This window comes from Oncorhynchus nerka, linkage group LG4, assembly GCF_034236695.1.
Source record: "Oncorhynchus nerka isolate Pitt River linkage group LG4, Oner_Uvic_2.0, whole genome shotgun sequence".
NCBI classification, from domain to species: domain Eukaryota; kingdom Metazoa; phylum Chordata; class Actinopteri; order Salmoniformes; family Salmonidae; genus Oncorhynchus; species Oncorhynchus nerka.
In genome coordinates, this window is record NC_088399.1 from 61967569 (window position 1) to 61992822 (window position 25254).

A 25254-nucleotide genomic window follows, 5' to 3' on the forward strand; every position below is an offset into this window, starting at 1 on the left:
TTGTTTATAACAGTACAGTTTTACTACAGTAACACAGTTCCTTTTTAGGACCGTACATAGTCTAAGTGTACTGTACACTGAATACTACATGGGATTTACGTTTACCACATGCAAATATTTTAAGGGGCAAACAATAACAAAGCGGTTTCCACGCCACGTTTTGCCCCACAGCTGAGGGGTGGGGCTGGAAAGATTGAGCCACTCTCAAATTCCTAGAGCAATTGATGCCAGAACTGACGAGCCATGAGATCAAACGTATAGTTCTGACCATGTTTGTTTACAATGACATTGTTCACAAACATTGGAGTAAAACAAGCTTGTATTTTGGGTTCTGGTGGAACAGGACCGAACTAAACTCGATGAGTCATAAGTTACATTCATATGCAATGGGTAGATAAGTACAAAAACGGATGGAGCAACTGCAGTTTGCCCCGTTTAAAGAGCTTGTTCTTACAAGGTAGTGTGAGTTAAGTGCATGAGCCTAGCGTTAGCATGTCGTGTTCCTACGTCTGGAACAGCAGGTAACTGCTTCTATTGTCACCTCAGTAGAAGACCTATTCCAGGCAGCGACCTAGTACTCTGTCAAATAGAGTACCCTACTCAAGTAAACAAAGTTATGCAAAATGCACCAGTCACTTCAATCAGATGGTAGAACTAACCATGAATATTGCATTGGGTCGTAGAGGTGTCCTTTTTAAGGTGTGACCACATAATGTGTACTGCTATATCATAAGGTGGGGGGGGGGATCCATGCACGCTTATGATAAGTCTTTCAATGCATTATAACTGCACCATAACGCATCATACCTGCTGGTTTTAAGTCAAATGTTACCACTTTGACCATATCATTTTGTCTGGCCCCTCCCTTTCATTGTGTTTACGTTGCACCGTTGAGTGCCTACGTTTTCCTCTCCCTGTCTCTACATACCTTATGGTATACGCAGCACAACACATGGTTGCTAATGTGTTCAACAACAAGATGGCCGCTGAGGCTCTCTCGGGAGACTGGCTCTGCGTATGCTACTTGATGAAACGATTTCACCTGGTCATGGACTCCCGCCTAGAGATGTTTGGGAGCCAGAGGTGCTTGGCCCTGTGTATCTGAAGGTGCTGTGTGTCAATGTGTGTGTGTGTGTTTGTGACGCACACCGACTCCATCCTGGCCAGAGGACACTTTGAGTCATCCTGCACTGTTGACTGAGTAGAGGTCTGGCAGGTCTACTACTGAGAGGCCTGCATAGCGATGGCGACAATGCTTCTCTTTTGCCCCTCAAGACATGGAATGGAGGAAGTGACGCAAATGGCGAGGAAAGGCTCCTCATGCCTTAACTTTCTCCCAAGTGCGCACACACACGCACGTCACATCTGGGAGCTTGTTGTTATCGCTGTCATCATATGACCTAGATTTGATCCTTGAATGCTAATTTGTTCAACGGTTCATATTGGGGCTGCAGGTAGCCTAGTGGTTTAGAGCATTGGACCTGTAATCAAAATAGTTGCTAGATTGAATCCCCAAGCTGACAAGGTAAAAAAAAAATGTTCTGCCCCTGAGCAAGGCAGTTAACCCACTGTTCCTAAGCCGTCATTGTAAATAAGAATGTGTTCTTTAACTGACTTGCCTAGTGAAATAAAGATACGAAAAATATACTGTATACATCCATATGCTTTGTAGTTATGCCATAAAAGGTGATGGGGCCAAAGCCCCTTGAATAATAGGTCAGCCATTACTATCTTCCATTACAATACCCTTTTGACCAACATACTCATTATATCAGTATGTTTTGGCGTTGCCACCAACAGGCTTGTAATGCCCTCATGGACTTGCCGAACATTTCTCTTTCTTTGGATCTAAGACTACCAGACAACACAAATTAAGAAATTGCCCAAAGTCTACACATTGTCATTGTGAGGTGCAGTCCCGCAACACCGGACACCCTGTCTACTTCATGTGGGTGGACTTACCCATTGACTATAGATACCCCTGAGAATTCTCCATTTCCTGTTCAGGGGGGAGTATTTCCTGTGGCTGGTTCACAAGGGTTCTCTTTTAGCCTGTCCTCAAATGGCTATTATGGAGTGAAACGTGAGTCTCTGGACATTTCATTCAGATGCAATTTCCGAGTTTTCATTTGCGAAGCGTCCGGTCAGCACTTACCTTTGAGGTTAAAATGACTATTGCCATGTTTGTTAGCCTCCTGGAGACAATATTGATCATGTGTTTGGTTAATTCATTGATATACTGACGTTCAGAGTAATCACTGGTGAGAAGTGATGATTTGGACAGTTGCCTAACCGTAGCTCTAAGGGCCACCGTGTACCAAGTTATAGAAGACCATCTGTGGGGCCACAGACCCCATACAGTCCTTCAGTGTGCCTCTGTTCTGCTACACTAATCAATATTGCTGCCCCTGTCACATAATAATGCTTCCACCAATGGTGGACTTTATGGTAGAGTTTGATGCATATTATTTTCTATTCTGCTCTGTTTGGTTCTATTTTATGTAGCCTACAGGGTACTGTAATGTATCTGTCACTGAGGGAAGGCATGCCTGAGAGGATTTGGGAACAGTTTGTGCAACCAATTGAAGTTAAAAAAAAATAATGTTTTTGCATATTTCCTTTTTTCTTGTGATTACGTCATTTAGTGAATGGGGCAGTGACTGGGACGAAGGAAACAAGCATCTACTAATTTCCATCAAATTCATAATTAGCTGAAATACATGGACATGGTTGTCAAGGCAACTAATGACACTGCATTATCCTAGACTCTTCCCTCTCTATCTATTTACCCATGAAACGCTGTAAAGCAGTGTCAATTTTCCCCCATCACTTTGCTAGTGTTTTAGATGTTTGCATTCCACTGTTATTTGCAGTGAGCTTTGTTGTTTACATAGAACAGAAACATTTTGCTTTTTTGAAGGCGTGTGCGTGTTCGCTCCTGGTGCATGCGTTTAAACCATTCCATTCCATCCCCGTTTGTAAACCAATGTTTCCGCGAAAGAGATTGCTCATTGGGAATAAAGCGTGTCACCGATTGGTAGATACTTTTGCTCATTTAACAAATGGAAACGTGAACAAGTAGGCCTACCATATTGTCCTATCAATGAGTGAGCATCGAGTGTGGCGGACCTTTGTGAAAGCAATTACTTTTTATGAATTTCATCAACGCGGTGGAACCTCTATAGCAAAGGGGGGAGCGCAGTGAGGATTATAGTCGCCGCTAAAAGGAAATAGCAATATGTGATTGAAAATATATGTTCTGATATAATTTAGTTAGACGACCTCCCCCTCGTTAAAAAAAATGTTTTATTATTGTGCGATTTTCTATGTCTATTCGGAGAGAAACATGTCCTTCGAGACAAATTCATTTCATCCTCACCTGGAATTACAATGGAAAATGTAGGCATGATCAGTTATTTTCCGGGAATCACAATTAAGATCCAATGTTGGTGAATGGACTACTATACATCCGGTAAAGCTACCTTTTGAACACTTTTTAATGAACAAAATCTGATTAATGTTCTCCTGTTTGCATAACTTCAAAAGCTTGAAAACGGATTTCCACAGCCTCATTCGAGTGGATAGATAAACACGACTCTCTCAATTTAGGATGGAAGTTAATTATTAATTGAGTGCTGATTTTTCTATTTTTCTAACAATTATTTTTGACCATATGACACACACACAATTTTGGTGTAGTTATTTAATATTTGGAAGAGACCAGCGCATCCGCGTGTGAACTCCAATCTATGGGCTTTCATTGTGATGTGGCATAGTGTAGGGCCATTTTTTACTCAATTTATATTGGAATTATTGTATTGGCAACAATTGATGTGCTACAATATTTTCCCTCCTTGTTTAATTTCAAGGAAACATGGTGACGGGCCTGACGACCACATCTAAAAATGGACCATCATCTTATTGCCCTTTGAATACAATCAGCGACACGCAGGTAAGTCGTTCCTTCATTTTGTTTCTGTTTAGTGCTGCAACGTTGCCTAACGAAACGCGCACGTGAACAGGTCTCGCTCTTTGCGCCTCGACCACGATAACTACCCTCCCATTTTGTGTCTATCTTGTCCGTTCCCCCCCACAAACGAAGTCATCTAGCAGCAATAGAAAATGGAAGTGTGTGAATTGGCCTATGCACACAATGACTGTATGACTTGTTCCCGACATGAGCAACGCCACATCAATGCAAATGTCGACACACCAACCGTGCCATCATGCTCATGGCCAGCAAGCCTGCCTAACTTCAATGTGTATGGATATGGTTTTGCTTTGATAACATTGTCACGTAGAGGCACCTGTTTGCTGCCCAAAAACCCAGCTGCGGGAGGCTTATCGATATATAATCTCCCACAAAGAGCCTATAGACTAAGCTCAATGAATGCTACATGATATGGCACATTAGGAAACAGCCACAATAGTTCAATAATGGTCAGAAATACTACAGCGTTTCCCAGTATTAAAGGTAATTAATCGTTAACTTATCAAGGGAGTCGGTAATGGGTCTACAGTAATTAAGTTGCTTCCATAATTCATGATGCCTCTTCTTCGGAGGCCTATACACGCTGACACCTAATTACAAAGGGCGCTGTTGCTCACTGTCCTAGTGCACTGCCTTTTGAACCAGCATGCCTCAGTCCAGAGAGAGATGGGGAGAAAAGGTGGGGTAGGGTGGACGAACGAGGAGCGGTGGGGTGGACAAACATCTGACACTGAGCCGCATGGGAGGAGGGCGAGATGGAGAGATCCTTGGGAAAGGAGGAGAGGTGACACAAAGCCCATTGCACAACGGAGGGCATCGATAAGACAATGGATAGACGGATATGTGTTGATATGGGAGGTGGAGGACGGTGTTGCTCCTTCCCTTTCGTTCCCTCTCTCACTCTTCCTCTCGTTCAATGCTGCAGTGCTATTCTGAGAGAGCCTGCTCCAGCCCACTCACTGGCAGAGAGAGAGAGAGAGCGGGAGGGAGGGAGGTGGGGGGTCGGTGTAGCGCTAACACGCTGTGTGCCAGCATGTGCGCTGTCTCTTTAAGACCTGTGTGCTCGCGGTAGGGGCCAGGCATATGCAGATGCTCAGACAGCGTACATGTTCGGAATTCTCTGTTCCATATGGAAACGAACAGACTCATAACATCTCCATATTTGTGGCCAGGCCGAGTGGTGTGTCTGTCGAAACCGATGGGTCTGCCTAGAAAGCATCACATTAGAGGAGATCAGCTGTTGTCAATACCTTCTTAATTGCTGCATCCAGGAAACGGAATGCAAATGCCCCCCCCAGGGCAGTCAGTGATTTTAAAGGCACCCTTAACTTTTCAGCACAAGAGACTCCACTGTTCGGGCCTCCAACCCAGCTTTGCCTCCTTTTTTTCCCCCCTCCCATTTCGGAAGGATACACCCATTCCGGGCAACCCCCCACTCTGCTCACATCTGTGGCTTCTCCCCTCCTTTCTCTCCTCTCGAGGCCCAGTCTTCACTATGAGACCTACTCTTCTCCCCTGACACTCGTCTCTCGGTGTCAGTACTATCCATATGGTGTGTCTCATCACCATCTAGCTGTTTTTTTAGTTGTTGAAGTCAAAACATGTCTATTCTCTCGAAGTTGATGTTAACGTAGTGTGATCTCGCAGGTCCTTACCTAACGAAGGACTATAGGAGACTGTAGTCCTCGGGAGTCTATGACTGTGGCATTCAAGGTCTGGTGTGAAAGGATGAGCTTTTCCGAATTGTGTTTCATGTTACAGATTTGCTGACCGTATGATGATTAGATTCAATTAAATCGTTGCTTTTAAATGAATGCAACATGCATTGTCATTTTTACACCGTGGATATCACCCAATCTGAAATATGAATCGATTCAGCCAAACAGAGTGAATGTATGCACTTGTTAATTACTGCTTATACCAGTCATTAGCCAACTGTTTATGTAGGAGTAATCATGCATGCTTGTTCAGTGCAAAACATTAAGGACACCTTCCTAATATTGAGTTTTACCCCCCCCACTTTTGCCCTCAGTATGGGCATGGACTCTACAAGGTATCAAAAGTGTTCCACAGGGATGCTGGCCCATGTTGACTCCAATGCTTCCCACAGTTGTGTCAAATTGGCTGGATGTCCTTTGGGTGGTGGACCATTCTTGATACACACTGGAAAGGGTTGAACATGAAAAACCCAGCAGCGCCAGGCACCTACCATACCCCTTTCAAAGGCACTTAAATATTTTGTCCCATTCACCCTCTGAATGGCACACGTACACAATCCATGTCTCAATTATCTCAAGACTTAAAAATCCTTCTTTAACCTGTCTCCCCCCCCTTCATCTACACTGATTTTTAAAGTGGATTTAACAAGTGACATCAATAAGGGATCATAGCTTTCACCTGGATTCACCTGGTCAGTCTATGTCATGGAAAAAGCAGGTGTCCTTAATGTTTTGCACACTCAGTTTACGTCTTGTACCTAAACTCTCCTAGAATAGAAACACGATGGCTAAACTGTGGACGAGGAAAAGGTCATCCATTGATCAACTTGCTGTCTTCTTCTTTTTGCAGTGTCAATTTAGAATAAGTAAAGACGTAGAAGTTTGAAGAAAACCTCAAACCTGGATTACGTCATCATCACTGTCTTGGCCAGGTGGAACAACTAAGGGGACGCCCCCCCCCCCTCTTTAGATCCAGAGGCTGTTTGCTAATTACAACGGACTTTCTACATCCCTTTTTCTTTTCTCAGTATTTTTTTTTGTGGGGGGTGGGGTGGGTGGGGGGATTTTGGACCTTAATTTGCACTGACTGTTTTTCTTTCTTCCCCTGTTTTGTTTCGAGCGAGACCTAAACCAGTGCCATACGAACTGTGCAAGACAAAAGAAAAATAACGACGACAACGAAACTACCAAAGTCACGCTTACCGTTCATACCTCATGTTTCACTTAGTGTTACCTTGAGTTCACACAGCGTTCAGATTCAATATCAGAATAGTCGTTTTTTCATTTGTCTCCCTAACACATAAAATACACATTTCATATCCTTATTACGTCAAAAATAGCATTGAAGCTCAAAGCGTACATAAAGTTATAACATTCTATCAATCAAAAAGTAGTTAGAACCACATTGTGGAGAGTTAGCCTAATGCCTGTAGTTAAATGTACATTTACTGTCCTTCGTCAGTTAAAAAAATATATATCATTTTCTGCTCCTAAAATCTTTCAGATTTGGATGAATAGTGCATTATTGGTTCATTCAACTAATCTTTAATGGTGACCTGTATTTGTTTGTAGTACATTAGTTGGAGAGTGGTAAGCAGTGATAACTCACAAACTTGCTCAGGCTCTGAAAGCTCGGCCCCAGATCGAGCAATCGAACTAGGCGTTGACTGACTGAAGGGCAAGACAAGTCACATATAACGTGATACATTGACCTCGCTGCTATTTTGTCGCTACTTTGCTTATCTCCCTCAATTATATACCTCACATTTGTCTTCTTCTTCTCTCTCTCAGCATCTCTCTAGCATTCTCCCATACAGCACATGTAGGCACACCACATTTAACAATCTGAAAATCCCCCGTTTCCTTTTAACCCGGATGATATTCAAACCCTTGTGTTCCTCTTTTCTTCCTCTCAAAACATGCAACACAGCCCCCCCTCAGTGTATTGATGGTGTCTGTCAAAGGAGATAACACTTTAACACATAAGCCGTATCACACCAGCCATACTATGACCCAACATTTAGATCTACCATCTTACCCTGTTTTAAGACTTCTTTGCATCAACAACATCTCGTATAGTCACTTTCAAATATAGGCGCGCTCATACATTCAGGGATACAGTGAAGTGCTTATATGACACTAGGATACCATTTCCCACATTCATTTTCAGAAGAAAATAGCTTAGAAAGCTATTCATATTAGATTGTTCTACTTTTCTCGTTCTGGTCACAATGACCATGTATCTGTAGTCATCAGCCCAGGTTAGGTTAGGCTGTAAAGGGACCATATCATAGTGTACATTTTCTCCACATATTCTGCATTGAACCAATGAATCCAGACATTTTCATGTCTGTTCTGTGGGCGGAGCCGCGCTGTCCTGCCAGAACCGGGCCCAAGCCCACCTTCGTTCTATTCTGTTGGGCCGAGTTAAACTCAGAGCAGAGACACTCCCGAAAGGGGATCAAACGCACATAGATCCTTAGCCTCCTTTCGTCCCTCCACCTCCCATTCACCAGTCCCTCCTTCCCTCTCTCACCTTTTCCTAATTCACCAACAAACAGAAATTACTATCTCTGGCTGCCTTTATTCATTTGGTCCATCACTCGCTGTGTTATATCTTAGTTTTCCCTTTCTCACGAAGTTAGGCGTGAATTGTGTGGTCCCAGTTTGTCTCAACTATATATGCTGCTTGGTACATTTCTTCAGTACCCATTTTCACCGGACCTCGTTGACAAGCTTTTGTGAGTGGTCCTTTTCTCAAAGCGCAAACCTTTTTTTTTTCTTTTTTTTGTGGCTTTTCCAACCACTGCATTTAAGTCCAAAATGTAGAATCCCAAGTCTCTCTGAATGATATTTCCTCAATTGACCACCCCACCTCTATTTCCTTTCTCTCAATATTCAAAGTTTGTGAACAAATAGAACATTCAGTGCAGAATGACACTATCAAGTTAATACTGATAATAAACCAATCTGTTCTAGCACATGTATGGACATGGGGAATTAGAGGCCCCTAAAGCTGCCAACACCATTGTTTACAATTCACACAAAGTTTTACATTAAGGTTTGCGGGTCAAATGCAGAAAACGGAAGTGCCAATTCCAAGTGATAATATAATTAAGCATAGGTGAAAAGTACTCAAATAAAGAAAATGAAGTTTACATGCAACCCTTAATGTTTACAGACTACACCTGCCCTTCGAATAGGATTTGCTTGCTACCTTATTCATAACTTCCTGGGACAGTTCAAAAGAGTCCGACTGATACGAAACGTTTACACATTGATTTTGTTTACAAGATAATACTGCCTCTCATAAAGAAAGACAACCCACGCTTGCCATTTTAGTGAGGTCTGCACAGTAGAGACCACAAACATTATCATTACTCTTACCATTCCATTAAATAACACTTTATTGACTGATGTTTACAATATATACATTTTCCAGCATCCTCCTCATCTATTTTGTTTTTGTGTGCTAAGTTGAAGTTGTCGAGACAAACTTCAAATTGTCCTTTCACAAGTATAGCCATAATATAGGCCAGTACATGCTAAGGTCTAGAACGTAGAAATATAGGAATATATAAAACCTCAACGTTTACATGAGCTGCTTACGAACGAGAATAGATTTGTATTGATAGCTTGAGAGAGATGTTTACATAAATACATACAAGTTACACGCCACACGCATTGCTTGAACAAGCAAAAACAAAAATCACTTTTGAACAACGTAAAAACACCCACCCTAGTGTGTGTTCTGTACACGGAAGCACTAACAAAGGATTAGTTCATCGTATTCCAATTGAAACCTTGAGTAGAAGCTTTTTATATTTTTTAGACTTACACGCCAGTGAAATTCAAAGAAGACACTTTCCCTCTTGGAAGAGGACCTCGATATTTGAACACCCGGCGGCGGGCCTTTAAAAAATAAAACTTTGGCTCAGAAACGCTGAAACGTTGAAAAATGAGGCCAAGAACCTACAGAAGGATGTTCAGCAACTCCCTCATATTTTCCCTTGTGTCCGGCCTCGTCCTTTCCGCCGTCACCATCACCACAGAGCGCCGCTCATCCAACGGCGGCACCACCCTGTTCCTCCTCACCGGCTTTGGGAACAAACCGATGCCGCCGCCCCCGGGGGGGGCGAAGGTGGCGCCTAAAGTGGCTGAGATGGAGGACGCTCATGAAGGCGAGCCGAAAGAACCCGAAACGCTCCCCAAGCCCCTCCCCCAGATCAAGCTCCCTCAGAACATGACGGCAGCGGACGCCCTCAAGCCCCCTCTGGGTGCTGCCCAGGTGGCTCCGCCCCCCCGGCGCCTGGTGGATGTGGACGTGTGTCGGGCCTACTACGACGTCATGGGCCAGTTAGACAGCACTTTCAACTGCTCCAAGGGCACCTACATCTACTGCTGCGGCACCTGCCACTACCGCTACTGTTGTGATCACCAGCGTAGCCGCTTGGACCAGGAGTCGTGCAACAACTACAACTCGCCCGGTTGGCTCGACACACCGCAGACGAACCCCCCGCTGTCGGGGAACCGGGGTGACCCAGACTCGGAGCAGCTGCAGCAGCAGAGCAACAGCACGGCGTACGTGATCGGAGGGGTGATCTCCGTCACCCTGGTGGTGGCCGTGGGCATCAAGGTGGCCTTCCACAAGATGTCCCGACGACCCCGGAACAGAGACATCAACATGCCCAGGTGAGAAAGGAACGGAGAATTGTCTTTGAGCAAACGACCAGTAAACACTGTCTGAATAAATGGCCGTGTGGGTGTATGTGGGTCTGTCAGTGGGTTTTAGTCTTTTTTTAAATCCATTGAGGCCACAAGCCACAGGGGTGATGAAACTGAACCACGATCAATGAACAAGTAGCACATTTACGTTGGTGGCCAGCTAAGTCGAATGCTCTACTTTTGAACGGAAAGTAGTTTGTTCTACTCTCTCGCCCTTGTCCATGATTTTTTTCCGCTCCCCTCCCCTTCTCTCCTCCTTCTCCCAGAGCCCTGGTGGACATCCTACGCAGCCAGGCCAGCCCAGGCCAACAGGGGGAGAGGAACGACAGCAGCGTCCTGACCAACGCCACCGTAGGAGACGGCCTCGGTCGTCCCCCCAAGAGCCTCTACACCCCGGTGCTCCAGAGCAAAGACAACCGCAGTGAGTGACGCAACAGAACGCATTTGGACAACACTGTCATAGCAATGTTAGTGTCATGACACTAACGCTGTTATTACATTGTAATAACACAGTAATAGCCTGTTTTCAGATGCACACGAACCCTTAGTGATGATCGCGGACAGCGGAGGTGGACGCAGTAGCCTGGTAACGCTGACTGTATGGAGTCGCGCTCAACAATGCTTGCACTCTAAACACGCTCACGTAACCCCACCGCACACACTCCACCACACACGCAAACAATGCTCATGATTCACGCGTACACGCACGAGTGGCTGTACCGTCAGTGTTCGCTGTGCTCTCTTGCAGTTGGCAACTTGCACCACAATTTTATCCAGGTGTCTGGTTCCAGTCCCAAACGCTCGGCTGCTAAGGGTAAGCCTAACTAGCTGACACAGGCGGCGGGGTGTGTGAGTTGGCCTCGTGACCCGTCTGTCTGGTGTTGTACATGTCCCATCGGGTGTTTTTCCCCTCAGCACAGTCGCTGTTTCCTTAACCCTGTGTGTGCGTCTCCCTCGTAAGTGTCTCAGTATGCGCTGTATACATACTGTATCCGTTTGTGGTGTAAGTGTGCTTACTTACACTATGGGCCTTGGCTTGAGTGAAGTCAGTGACCTGAAGCCTGCACGTGTTACTCCACAGTGGTCAATGTCTCCCGTGTGCTCCCTCAGTGGTTATAAAGATATTCTTGGCTGTTATTGCCCATTATTGTACATGGTCAATGGCCAAAGTGTCAGACAATCATCTTGGCTTATTTTATATGTTACCTCATACTAGTCGCCTTAGAATGACTTGAAAATGTACAAATTACAAATGGCAGCAATTCTCTAAGACTAGTAATTTGTAAGGAATTGGCACGTTTCGTCAATGTATATGTACCTTTAAGTTAATTTTAAATACATGTTGGCCCGTTATAAATGTAGCTACCCACCATATAGGTGTTAGGTCCTTATAAATATATATGTGTGTATATTAGGTCCTTATAAACATACTCATACGGTATATATTATGTTAATAAACATGCTAGGTCATTCTAAATGTATCCCTGTGCGTTAGGGCCCTGATTAATGCTCCCGTGTGTGTCGGGTCTTTTGAAAATGTCTTCCTCTTCCTCCTCCAGAGCGCGTGCCCCGCATGAACAACGCCCAGCTGGCCTCCACGGGGACCCTCCTCACCGGCAAACACAGCAGCTCCGGCCTGCACCCGCAACCCCCTTTCTCGCACTCCTTCCACAACCTGGCCCAGCTTCCCCCCTCCTACGAGGCGGCCATGAAACCTGAGATCAGCCGCTACAGCTCCCTGAAGAGGCTCGGTGAGGAGGGGAGCAGTGGGGGAGGGGCTGGAGCGAGGTCTGGGTGGCAGCCGCTGCTGGAGGGGGGGGTTAGAGAGAGAGCTCCAGAGATATGTGTGTGGAAGAAGCAATGACAGGCGAGATGCAGCCGGCCGACGGTGTGTGTCAGACGTATTCCCTTTTGTTGTGCCTTTAATGTAGGCTGTTATAGCCTATAGAATGGGAGTTGATAAAGGCTTGTTCGTTCAGAGTAGGTGCCCCAGAAAACTATGTAATAGGGAGGATGTATAGGGGGATTGTAGAATACACAGAGAGAGAGAGAGAGAGGTACCAACGGTTGGCTAATGGTCACATTTCAGTTTGCTTTCAGGGAGCTCAGTCCAGGGAAAGTCTTTAAAGATGAAAGACTTCTTAGGACGAGAAATGTTGGAACACTTTGTTTCACCCGATAATGAATGAATTTCACTAACTGTTATTTCTACATTTGTTTCTTTCATCATCTTTCTTTAAAACTCAACCCCCCCCCACACACACACACAAAAAAAACAGAGAAAGATTTGGAGGACTACTCTGGCTACTACTCATCGAAGCGACGACCTAACAACGCCCCTCTGTCGTTCCACTCCTCCCAGCACCACCTCCACTGGGGCGGTGACTACACTCTCGGAGCCAGGGGTACCCTCCCCCTCCACTCCTCCCGGACACATATCCACGTGCCCACATCCACCCCCAACCCCTACCCTCTGCCAGCCCAGTCGTCGGGGTACCAGGCTGCCTTCGACAAGGCCCCGCGGAGGGTCATGTCCCAGGACCAGCTCCTAGCGCTTGGCGAGGGCAACACCCTCTCCAGACTCTCCAAGAACCAGCAGCACCAGTACTACAAGGCCATGACCACCAGCAAGAGCTCCACCTCACAGACGCTTCGCAAGTCCCACGAGAGACTCCTAGTCTCGCCCGACCGTCTGGAGGAGAGGATGGTGGGCATGGGCATGCCAGGGGTAGGCGGTATGGTGGGTATGAGTGGGATGGGGGAATATGGGGGGATGGGGGTCCCGACAATGGGATGCCTCAGCCACAAGGCCCAATCACAGCAGAACATCTGCGTCACACCCTCGCTGGACCGCCATCACATGATCAAGATGAACTCCCACCCCACATCGGGCCACGATCTGGAGATGAGTGTGGCGGGCCACCCGGTAGGAAGCTGGGAGGACCCTCATGGGCACGGACCAGGGGCCGGGGTAGGGCAAGGGAGCGGGGCGGGGACCATCGGGGGCCACAACGTGCGGAGGATGGCATTCGCCGCCAAGAGGCAGAACACCATCGAACAGCTCCAATATATCCCCGGTGGCGGAGGAGGGGGCCAGACATTGAGGACGGCTAGTAAGAACGAGGTGACCGTGTGAGAGAGTAAAGCCAACAGTGAAGGAGAGATGAAGGTCGTGTTGAGAATGTTCAAGCTGAACGTGTTCACGCAGAAAGGAAAGGGAGAGGAAGAGAAGAAGGTCAATTGGGGCATGATGGAAAGATAGATGAATAGAAGAAGAAACAAGAGAGGCAAGGGCAAGCTGATGAGAGAGAGAGAGAAGGATATGACGGGGATACTACGTCCCAACAAGAATGAAAGATGTGAGAGAAGAGTGGATGCCATTGTTACCTGTTGCCAGGAAACACAGAAAAGGGCAATGATAGAAAGAAACCTTTGAGAAAATTGAATTATTAGAGGGAATTTTGAATGAAGCCCATTGATTTGATTCATGTTATTGTGAGTCTTGGGAAAGAGAATATTCAACCATATTGTTGAGGAGGGAGAAAGAAAAGGGGCCATGTATAGAGCAAAAAGGAACAATTTCACAAAGTTTTTCGTGCTATTGAAACATTATCCGAGCACATGATGACTTTTACTAGTGGATTAAATGGTTATTGGGTTTCTTGTTGCTCTGACAGAGAGAACGAAACTGTCTTTGAATCTGAACAGACACTGAGATGGAATGCAGAACAATGTGATGGTGGTTTAACTTTTGTAAAAAAAAAAAAAAATACAAGACTGTAAATTGTTGTTTTTCGTAAAGGAATAAAGCCCTGTTAGACAGTGTGTGTATTCTGGGGGGGTATCACACATCTATAGCCTGATGACTTAATGGCTGACAATGAGTGGACATTTGAGTTGCCCAGTGTCACTGTCCAAATTTTTGGATTGGACGACTTGAAAATAGACACATTTGGAGTACTGTTGCTAGCTACCACAATCTCACACTACAGCCATAACTTAGTCTGCAGATGTCTTGTATAAGGTCATGTAAGGGTTGAACCTCTTGATTATGGCTGGATTTCTTCAGTTATTATTAGCATGATTTGACACAAATATAACTTTGCTGCATGACCTTTGCACCCTGATTGGCTGGCTGGTCGACGTGATGGCTGTCATTCCCATAGAGACCCAAGTCTCAAACGAGGTCAGTTTCCAAACTGTGGAGCGCTGATTCCAGTTATGTTTATAGTCACACAGAAATGCTTTGACACTGTTATTCGATACACAATGTCAGTCACGTTTTTAAGGAGTTAAAGACCACCTGAAAGGGGAAAAAAAATAAACAAAATTGTTGACCACATGAGAATGAAAGCTCAGTGAAGATGTGTTCATTTTGAGGGACACTGCCATGCAGAGGATTTATCTCGTGGCTAATGCAAGGGCTTTGTTTAGCCATACCTGCCCATGGGTCTGTCCCTTAAAACAATCTCCAAAACCAGTCAAGCTCCTGCTCCATTGATAATCCTTTCTGAGCTGTTTACCAGGATCGTGAGGTAAAACATTGATTTGTTAGTAGTTAATATACCAATCACTACTCCGACTTCGCTGAATTCCACATGACTGTTTCTGAAACTCAAGCCGTTCACAATATTTGGAGGAATGGAGGGAAAGGGAGAACAGAAGACAATGGACACAACACCAAGGGCTATTCTGAAAACTCTTTATGTGTGTCTGTGGTCTGTACTATGTTGGCTTTTTCTGTGTCAATATTGGAGAAAGTTTGTGCAACACTGCATAAATGACTGACACATTTTGTAAGTGTGAAGAAAACCGAGTCAATGCTGCAAAGCTACTTTGTGCCCTCGTGAGGTTGACATTGAGTGTGACAAAAAGCCATCATACTATTGTCTTTTTTACATTGCAGGGGTGGGGGTGGACCTAATGTCGTATTTTGTACATTTACAAAAGTTTATTTTTTTGTGGGTTTGACAGATTATAAAATGGAAGATGTGGTCATTTTTGGCCAATTTTGAAAGGGTTGAACTCTCAACTTTGACTGAAGGGATAATGAGACCATAGTATTTACAAAATCTTTGTATAGTATTTTGGCTCGCCCCTTTAACTGTGACTGGATAAAGACAAAAATGTATTACTTTCAGCCAGACAATGTTTTTAAAGCTCTATGATATGTGTTTGTGTTTATGGTCATGATTATGATTACTATAGATTTACTCTTTGATTATTATTATCATCATCACCATGATTATTAGTTCCCCTATTATTATTATTTATTCTCTGTGAAGCTCAATGTTTCCTGGATTTTGAATATTCATCTTTCTAGTGGATTTTAACCTTTTTGTATTCTTGATTTAAAAATGTTTAAAAGCAGATGCAATCAAAGTGAAAAGACAAGCCGCATGAAGATGTCAAAGCCAGTGTTTGCGATGTCATAGTGCTGACTTATGATGTCATGGCGTGTATGTGTAATGTACATGCGTCTGTATTTGTGTGCCCGGGTGGGTATTTTAATTTCTTTTCAGGAATACTGAATCTCACATTTGATCTGACTTGGGATATGGCAAGTAAGACAATTTTGTGTTTCTCCGAGAATCCACAAACTATTTCAAACCCAAAGCTATGATATTATTATTCATATTGGCTTTTTGGATTCAAAAGCCTAGTATCAGAAAGGACATCAATCAAAGCTGTCCTTGTAAATTGACATTCACCAAAGCAAATGTAACTAAATCGACTTTTCTCACATTTCAAGGTGTAGAGCAAAAGCTATACAATTCCATTGTTTACATTTTTTTGTGAAAATTTGTGCATTTCGTTATAAGATTACATTTGTGTGACTGGAATCTTTACTATTTATTGTAAAGAATGAGGATTTTGCTAGAATAGTTTGGAGAATGTATTGTGACTTGCCTTGTTGTCTAACATGATTATGGATCACCAATTATAGGACTAGAATGGTCCAATGATTTTTACAGTAAGAACTTCAGATTCCATAATTGGAATCTTGTTAAACTTAAACGAAGAGAGGCAAAATATATTTATGTCACAGGAAGATTCAGTTATTTTAAATGTATGTTTTTATTGTACTTTGAGGTATACTGATGTTGTGATTATGTTTTTGTTGAGTACGCCCCCATTAATCTGTGTGCCTGTAAATGTACTGTTGATTAATGTGTGTGTGTGTGCCTGCATGCGTGTGTGTGTGGTCTGAGGAAATGATTCCAGGTGTGTGTGTGGGTGGAGGTAAGAGGGAGGTTGTGGTATAAAATGGTTGTTTTGGTGTGTGGCTCGTGGGGTGACATTTAGTGGCGTGAGGTTTTCCAGATAGAAGGAGGTGGAAGTAAACATGAGATAGCTTTATTGGCCCCTAATTGTATTGCGGGACAATGAGGCAGGGGTGTACTGTATTACCTCAGACAAATGTATAGGGATTCATCTAATAGATAAACCCCATGTCTGTTTCCAAGACTATTAAGTGAAGATCTCACAAGCGTGCAACCCTTATTTTGGTTATTGGTGAATTCTCGCATTTGTAGAATCATACTGTTCAATTGATAATAACAATAAAAAAAATCCCAACAATTACAAATGTTTTCTTTCACTGGGTTATTGGTGTTCATCAGATCAACACAAATTATGATTGTGATTATTCTATGTAAATCACTTTGGCTCATTGTTTTATGGGTGGACTGACTGATCAATTATGGATAGGAAACTGTCATTCACTTGTCCAGAATTTAGGTCAGAAATCACGTGAGAGAATGCATTTTCAACATCATTTTTTATTAATTTTATGTATCTATTGTTTCTTAAATAATACAATTTATCAGATGAATTGAGCAGCCAACAATTGACTTACCCCATCATAACCAAAAATACAAATGTTGTACTCTGTGTTTTGTATCAATGCCTTTTTTTTAACAAGCATGTAATTGCTTAAAAATATGTTGATTTGGGCCTCCCAGGTGGCGCAGTGGTTAAGGGCGCTGTACTGCAGCGCCAGCTGTGCCATCAGAGTCCCTGGGTGTCCTTGTCTCATCGCGCACCAGCGACTCCTGTGGCGGGCTGGGCGCAGTGTGCGCTAGCCAAGGTGGCCAGGTGCACGGTGTTTCCTCCGGCGCATTGGTGCGGCTGGCTTCCGGGTTGGATGCGCACTGTGTTAAGAAGCAGTGCGGCTTGGTTGGGTTGTGTATCGGAGGATGCATTTCAACCTTCGTCTCTCCCGAGCCCGTACCCATAAATTGGGGAGAAAAAGGGGTAAAATTCACAAAGAAATATGTTGATTTCATGGGCTGTAAAAATTTGCATCCATACCTCCATGAATTTGACAGTGGTTACACTTCTCCAGCCCAATCCCTCAGCATTATAGCAAATCAAGTGGCGGGGCTGCCATTTGGATGAAAAATGTATTGTGCTTTTGAACTCACTTAGGTAATACCTTTGATGATACAGTGGTAGCAATACATGGTTATAAAATCTACAGAAAATACAGAAATGCCAATGGTGGAGGTGTTGCCGTTTATATCAAGAACCACATTCCTGTAAAGCTTAGAGATGATCTCATGTTAAATACATTTGAAGTAATATGGCTACAGATTCCTCTGCCTCACCTAAAGCCTTTTCTTGTGGGAAGCTCTTTTTCTTGTGGGAAGCTGCTATAGACCACCAAGTGCTAACAGTCAGTATCTGGATAATGTGTGAAATGCTTGATAATGTATGTGATATCAACAGAGAGGTATATTTTCTGGGTGATTTAAATATTGACTGGCTTTCATCAGGCTGCCCACTCAAGAAAAAGCTTCAAACTGTAACTAGTGCCTGCAACCTGGCTCAGGTTATCAGTCAACCTACCAGCGTAGTTAAAAACAGCACAGGAATGATGTCATCAACATGTATTAGTCAAATCTTTACTAATGCTGCAGAAATTCTCTTTAAAGCAGTATCCAAATCCATCGGCTGTAGTGATCACAATATACTAGCCATATCTAGGAAAAGTTCCAAAGACTGCCAAATATAGTGGTCATACAATAATTATATTTTGTAGTGATTCCTATGTTGTTGATGTAAAGAATATTTTTTGCCCTGTGGTGTGTAATGAGGTGCAACCAGGTGCTGCACTTGACACATTAATGAAATAGCTTATTCCAGTTATTAATAAGCTTGCACCCATGAAGAAAATGTCTGCAAAAACGGTTAAATCCACGTGGATTGATGGGGAGACAAAAGGTGTGGAAAATAAGTCTGGCTGCACAACCGATTGGCAAACGTACTGCAAATTGAGAAATCATGTGACTAAACTGAATAAAAAGAAGAAGAAACTATACAATGGAACAAAGAGAAATGACATGAAGAATGATAGTAAGAAGCTTTGGAACACCTTAAATGATATTTGGTGCAAAAGGGTCGACTCAGCTCCATCATTCATTGAATCAGATGGCTCATTCATCACAAAACCCACTGATATTGCCAATTACTTTAATGATTTTTTCATTGGCAAGATTAGCAAATTTAGGCATGACAGCAACAAATGTTGACACTAAACATCCAAGCATAACTGATCAAATTATGAAAGACAAGCATTGTGATTTTGAATTCTGTAAAGTGAGAGTGGATGAGGTGAACAAAAATTATTGTTGTCTATCAATAATGACAAGCCACTGAGGTCTGACAACTTGGATGGAAAATGACTGAGGATAACAGTGGACGATATTGCCATTCCTATTTGCCATATCTTCAATCAAAGCCTACTAGAAAGTGTGTGCCCTCAGGCCTGGAGGGAAGCAAAAGTAATTTCACCACCCAAGAATAGTAAAGCACCCGTTACTGGCTCAAATAGTCAACCAATCAGCCTGTTACCAACCCTTAGTAAACTTTTGGCAAAAATTGTGCTTGACCAGATTCAATGCTATTTTACTGTAAACAAATTAACCAGAGACTTTCAGCACGCTTATAGGGAAGGACATTCAACAAGCATGGCACTTACACAAATGACTGATGGATGGCTGAGAGAAATTGATGATAAAAAGATCGTGGGAGCTTTTTTGTTAGACTTCAGTGTGGCTTTTGACATTATCGATCGTAGTCTGCTGATGGAAAAACCTATATGTTATGCAGTGGTGTAAAGTACTTAAGTAAAAATACTTGAATGTACTACTTAAGTAGTTGTTTGGGGTATCTGTACTTTACTATTTATATTTTTGACAGCTTTTACTTTTACTTCACTACATTCCTAAAGAAAATAATGTGTTTTTCTCCATACATTTTCTCTGACACCCAAAAGTACTTGTTACATTTAGACAGGAAAATGGTCAAATTAACACACTTATCAAGAGAGCATCCCTGGTCATCCCTACTGCCGCTGATCTGGCGGACTCAGATCAGTGCATTACAGTGCATTCGAAAAGTATTCAGACCCCTTGACTTTTTACACATATTATAATGCTACAGCCTTATCCTAAAATGGATTAAATAGTTTTTTCCCCTCATCAATCTATACACAATAACCCATAATGTCAAAGAAAAACAGGTTTTTATACATTTTTGCAAATGTATAAAAAATGTACAACTATCAAAATATCACATTTACACCCTTTGCTCAGTACTTTGATGAAGCACCTTTGGCAGCGATTACAACCTTGAGTCTCCTTGGATGTGAAGCTACAAAATTGGCACACCTGTATTTGGGGAGTTTCTCCCATTCTTCTCTGTAGATCCTCTCAAGCTCTGTCAGGTTGGATGGGGAGCGTTGCAGCACAGCTTTTGTCAGGTATCTCCAGAGATGCTTGATCGAGTTCAAGTCTGTGCTCTGGCTGGGCCACTCAAGCACATTCAGAGACTTGTCCCGAAGGCCCTCCTGACTAGTCTCCATGCCTCTGAAAAACATCCCCACAGCAGGATGCTGCCACCACCATGCTTCACCATAGGGATGGTGCTAGGTTTCTTCCAGATGTGACGCTTGGCATTCAGGACAATCTTGGTTTCATCAGACCAGAGAATCTTGTTTCTCATGTTTTTAGAGTCTTTAGGTGCCTTTTGGCCAACTGCAAGTGGGCTGTCATGTGCCTTTTATTGAGGAGTGGCTTCTGTCTGGCCACTACCATAAAGGCCTGATTGCTGGATTGTCCTTCTGGACGGTTCTCCCATCTCCACAGAGGAACTCTGGACCTATGTCAGAGCATCAGGTTCTTGGTCACCTCCCTGACCAAGGCCCTTCTCAGTTTGTGCAGGTGGCCAGCACTAGGAAAAGTTTTGGTGGTTTTAAACTTCTTCCATTTAAGAATGATGGAGACGACTATTCTTAGGGACCTTCAATGCTGCAGACATATTTTTTTACCCTTCCAGAGATCTGTGCCTCGACACAATCCTGTCTTGGAACTCTACGTACAATTCCTTCAACTTCATGGCTTGGTTTTTGCTCTGACATGCACTGTCACCTGTTGGACCTTAAATAGACAGGTGTGTACCTTTCAAAATCATGTCCAATCAATTGAATTTACCACTGGTGGACTCCAATCAAGTTGTAGAAACATCTCAAGGATGATCAATGGAAACAGGATGCACCTGAGTTCAATTTCAGGGTCTGAATACTTATGTAAATAAGTTATTTTGTAAAAAAAAGCTAAAAAACTGTTTTCGCTTTGTCATTATGTGATATTGTGTGTAGATTGAAGAGGAAAATATTTTATTTAATCCATTTTAGGATATTGCTGTAACGTAACAAAAAAATAAAGTCAAGTGGTTTGAATACTTTCCAAAGGCACCGTATGTGTTGGAGTGTGACTATTTTTTTTTTTAAAATTAAAAGTGCCGTCTGCGTTGTATAATATCAGGATTTTGAAATTATTTATACTTTTACTTTTGATACTTAAGTATATTTAAAACCAAAATCTTTTAGACTTTTACTCAAGTTTGACGTTTGAGTACTTTTTCCACCAATGTGTTTTAGCTACTTTTCAGATGCATTTTATACTTCAATTTCCCTTTTTTTCCCTTGTCCCTGATCCAGACTTTTGAGATTTTACTGTTTTTCTATGAGAAACATGAATAATTACACATTATATAGTGTTATCTACTAGAGAAAGAGTCCATTAAATAAAATCCATATCGATATTTATTGTGAGTATGCCCTTTATATTGTTTTTTTTTACACAAAATAAACCTGTCCTTTGTTAGTGGTGTCATTTCTACCGCTGAGGACAAATTCCTCATTAATAACGTTTTTTTTCAAGAGAATGTTAACTTAAATACTATGGAAACGTATTGTGACACTGAAGCACATGGCTGTAGCGGACAGTTGTTCCAGATGTGATGTTCAGGTTGAAGGAAAATGTAGGTAAATATTGCTTGTGTAGAAAATATTTTTATTGTCAGTAATTTTCAAACAGGCTATAATTTCTTTAATTTGTTGCATCATTTTTTATTTTATTTGACTGTTTTATGCATTTAGTGTAAACTACATGCTAGCTGTAATACTAGCCAAAGCATGCTAAGCAGCCTGTGACTTTTCTCCAAAAACTGTAGGGGTGTAATTTCCATCACAAACTTAACTGTGGTTGAAATGACAGAACATGGTGAAAATGACAAAATTCATTATCCCATTAGCTTTCTTTTTAAAATATTTTTTAAAAACTTTAGGCAAAGGGAAAAAATAGAGTAGAGAAGTGAAATCTATCTCTGAGCTTACAAAGTGAGAACAAAGAAGCAAGAGATGGCAATGAAAATGCAACCAACGGAATAGAAGACAGACTTTAAAGAGAACAGTTGCAATGGAGACCAACATATCAGGAAACACACCACCTCAGTCACCAGATGACTTGCAGCCAGAACATGCCAACATACCTGTTCCTAACTTACCTGCCCCTGATACATGCCAACATACCTGCTCCTAACTTACCTGCCCCTGATACATGCCAACATACCTGCTCCTAACTTACCTGCCCCTGATACATGCCAACATACCTGCTCCTAACTTACCTGCCCCTGATACATGCCAACATACCTGCTCCTAACTTACCTGCTCCTAACTTACCTGCCCCTGATACATGCCAACATACCTGGCCCTGATACATGCCAACATACCTGCTCCTAACTTAAACTGCCCCTGATACATGCCAACATACCTGCTCCTAACTTACCTGCCCCTGATACATGCCAACATACCTGCTCCTAACTTACCTGCCCCTGATACATGCCAACATACCTGCTCCTAACTTACCTGCTCCTGATACATGCCAACATACCTGCTCCTAACTTACCTGCCCCTGATACATGCCAACATACCTGCTCCTAACTTACCTGCCCCTGATACATGCCAACATACCTGCTCCTAACTTAAACTGCCCCTGATACATGCCAACATACCTGCTCCTAACTTACCTGCCCCTGATACATGCCAACATACCTGCTCCTAACTTACCTGCCCCTGATACATGCCAACATACCTGCTCCTAATGTACCTGCCCCTGATACATGCCAACATACCTGCTCCTAACTTACCTGCCCCTGATACATGCCAACATACCTGCTCCTAACTTACCTGCCCCTGATACATGCCAACATACCTGCTCCTAACTTACCTGCCCCTGATACATGCCAACATACCTGCTCCTAACTTACCTGCCCCTGATACATGCCAACATACCTGCTCCTAACTTACCTGCCCCTGATACATGCCAACATACCTGCTCCTAACTTACCTGCCCCTGATACATGCCAACATACCTGCTCCTAACTTACCTGCCCCTGATACATGCCAACATACCTGCTCCTAACTTACCTGCCCCTGATACATGCCAACATACCTGCTCTAACTTACCTGACTGCCCCTGATACATGTCAACATACCTGCTCCTAACTTACCTGCCCCTGATACATGCCAACATACCTGCTCCTAACTTACCTGCCCCTGATACATGCCAACATACCTGCTCCTAACTTACCTGCCCCTGATACATGCCAACATACCTGCTCCTAACTTACCTGCCCCTGATACATGTCAACATACCTGCTCCTAACTTACCTGCCCCTGATACATGCCAACATACCTGCTCCTAACTTACCTGCCCCTGATACATGCAAACATACCTGCTCCTAATTTATCTGCCCCTGATACATGCCAACATACCTGCTCCTAATTTATCTGCCCCTGATACATGCCAACATACCTGCTCCTAACTTACCTGCCCCTGATACATGCCAACATACCTGCTCCTAACTTACCTGCCTCTGATACATGTCAACATACCTGCTCCTAACTTACCTGCCCCTGATACATGCCAACATACCTGCTCCTAACTTACCTGCCCCTGATACATGTCAACATACCTGCTCCTAACTTACCTGCCCCTGATACATGTCAACATACCTGCTCCTAACTTACCTGCCCCTGATACATGCCAACATACCTGCTCCTAACTTACCTGCCCCTGATACATGCAAACATACCTGCTCCTAATTTATCTGCCCCTGATACATGCCAACATACCTGCTCCTAATTTATCTGCCCCTGATACATGCCAACATACCTGCTCCTAACTTACCTGCCCCTGATACATGCCAACATACCTGCTCCTAACTTACCTGCCTCTGATACATGTCAACATACCTGCTCCTAACTTACCTGCCCCTGATACATGCCAACATACCTGCTCCTAACTTACATGCCCCTGATACATGTCAACATACCTGCTCCTAACTTACCTGCCCCTGATACATGCCAACATACCTGCTCCTAACTTACCTGCCCCTGATACATGCCAACATACCTGCTCCTAATTTACCTGCCCCTGATACATGCCAAAATACCTGCTCCTAACTTACCTGCCCCTGATACATGCCAACATACCTGCTCCTAACTTACCTGCCCCTGATACATGCCAACATACCTGCTCCTAACTTACCTGCCCCTGATACATGCCAACATACCTGCTCCTAACTTACCTGCCCCTGATACATGTCAACATACCTGCTCCTAACTTACCTGCCCCTGATACATGCCAACATACCTGCTCCTAACTTACCTGCCCCTGATACATGCCAACATACCTGCTCCTAATTTACCTGCCCCTGATACATGCCAACATACCTGCTCCTAACTTACCTGCCCCTGATACATGCCAACATACCTGCTCCTAACTTACCTGCCCCTGATACATGCCAACATACCTGCTCCTAACTTACCTGACCCTGATACATGTCAACATACCTGCTCCTAACTTACCTGCCCCTGATACATGCCAACATACCTGCTCCTAACTTACCTGCCCCTGATACATGCCAACATACCTGCTCCTAACTTACCTGCCCCTGATACATGCCAACATACCTGCTCCTAACTTACCTGCCCCTGATACATAACAACATACCTGCTCCTAACTTACCTGCCCCTGATACATGCCAACATACCTGCTCCTAACTTACCTGCCCCTGATACATGCCAAAATACCTGCTCCTAACTTACCTGCCCCTGATACATGCCAACATACCTGCTCCTAATTTATCTGCCCCTGATACATGCCAACATACCTGCTCCTAACTTACCTGCCCCTGATACATGCCAACATACCTGCTCCTAACTTACCTGCCTCTGATACATGTCAACATACCTGCTCCTAACTTACCTGCCCCTGATACATGCCAACATACCTGCTCCTAACTTACCTGCCCCTGATACATGTCAACATACCTGCTCCTAACTTACCTGCCCCTGATACATGCCAACATACCTGCTCCTAACTTACCTGCCCCTGATACATGCCAACATACCTGCTCCTAATTTACCTGCCCCTGATACATGCCAACATACCTGCTCCTAACTTACCT

The 25254-nt window shown here is 43.5% G+C and overlaps 1 protein-coding gene and 1 long non-coding RNA gene across 2 annotated transcripts; both read left to right on the forward strand.

The window, feature by feature from the left end:
• Positions 1-3128: 3128 nt before the first annotated feature.
• Positions 3129-6666, forward strand: LOC135571305 (uncharacterized). Its single transcript, XR_010463715.1, has 3 exons — positions 3129-3472; positions 3870-3952; positions 6560-6666. It is a non-coding gene; the product is annotated as an uncharacterized LOC135571305 (long non-coding RNA).
• A 119-nt stretch (positions 6667-6785) lies between these two features.
• LOC115128339 (protein shisa-7-like) lies at positions 6786-17033 on the forward strand. Its single transcript, XM_065017726.1, has 5 exons — positions 6786-10401; positions 10701-10855; positions 11183-11248; positions 11994-12185; positions 12714-17033. The coding sequence occupies exons 1-5, from the start codon at positions 9668-9670 to the stop codon at positions 13568-13570; spliced, it is 2004 nt and encodes a 667-aa protein (XP_064873798.1). The 5' UTR covers positions 6786-9667; the 3' UTR covers positions 13571-17033.
• Positions 17034-25254: the final 8221 nt, after the last annotated feature.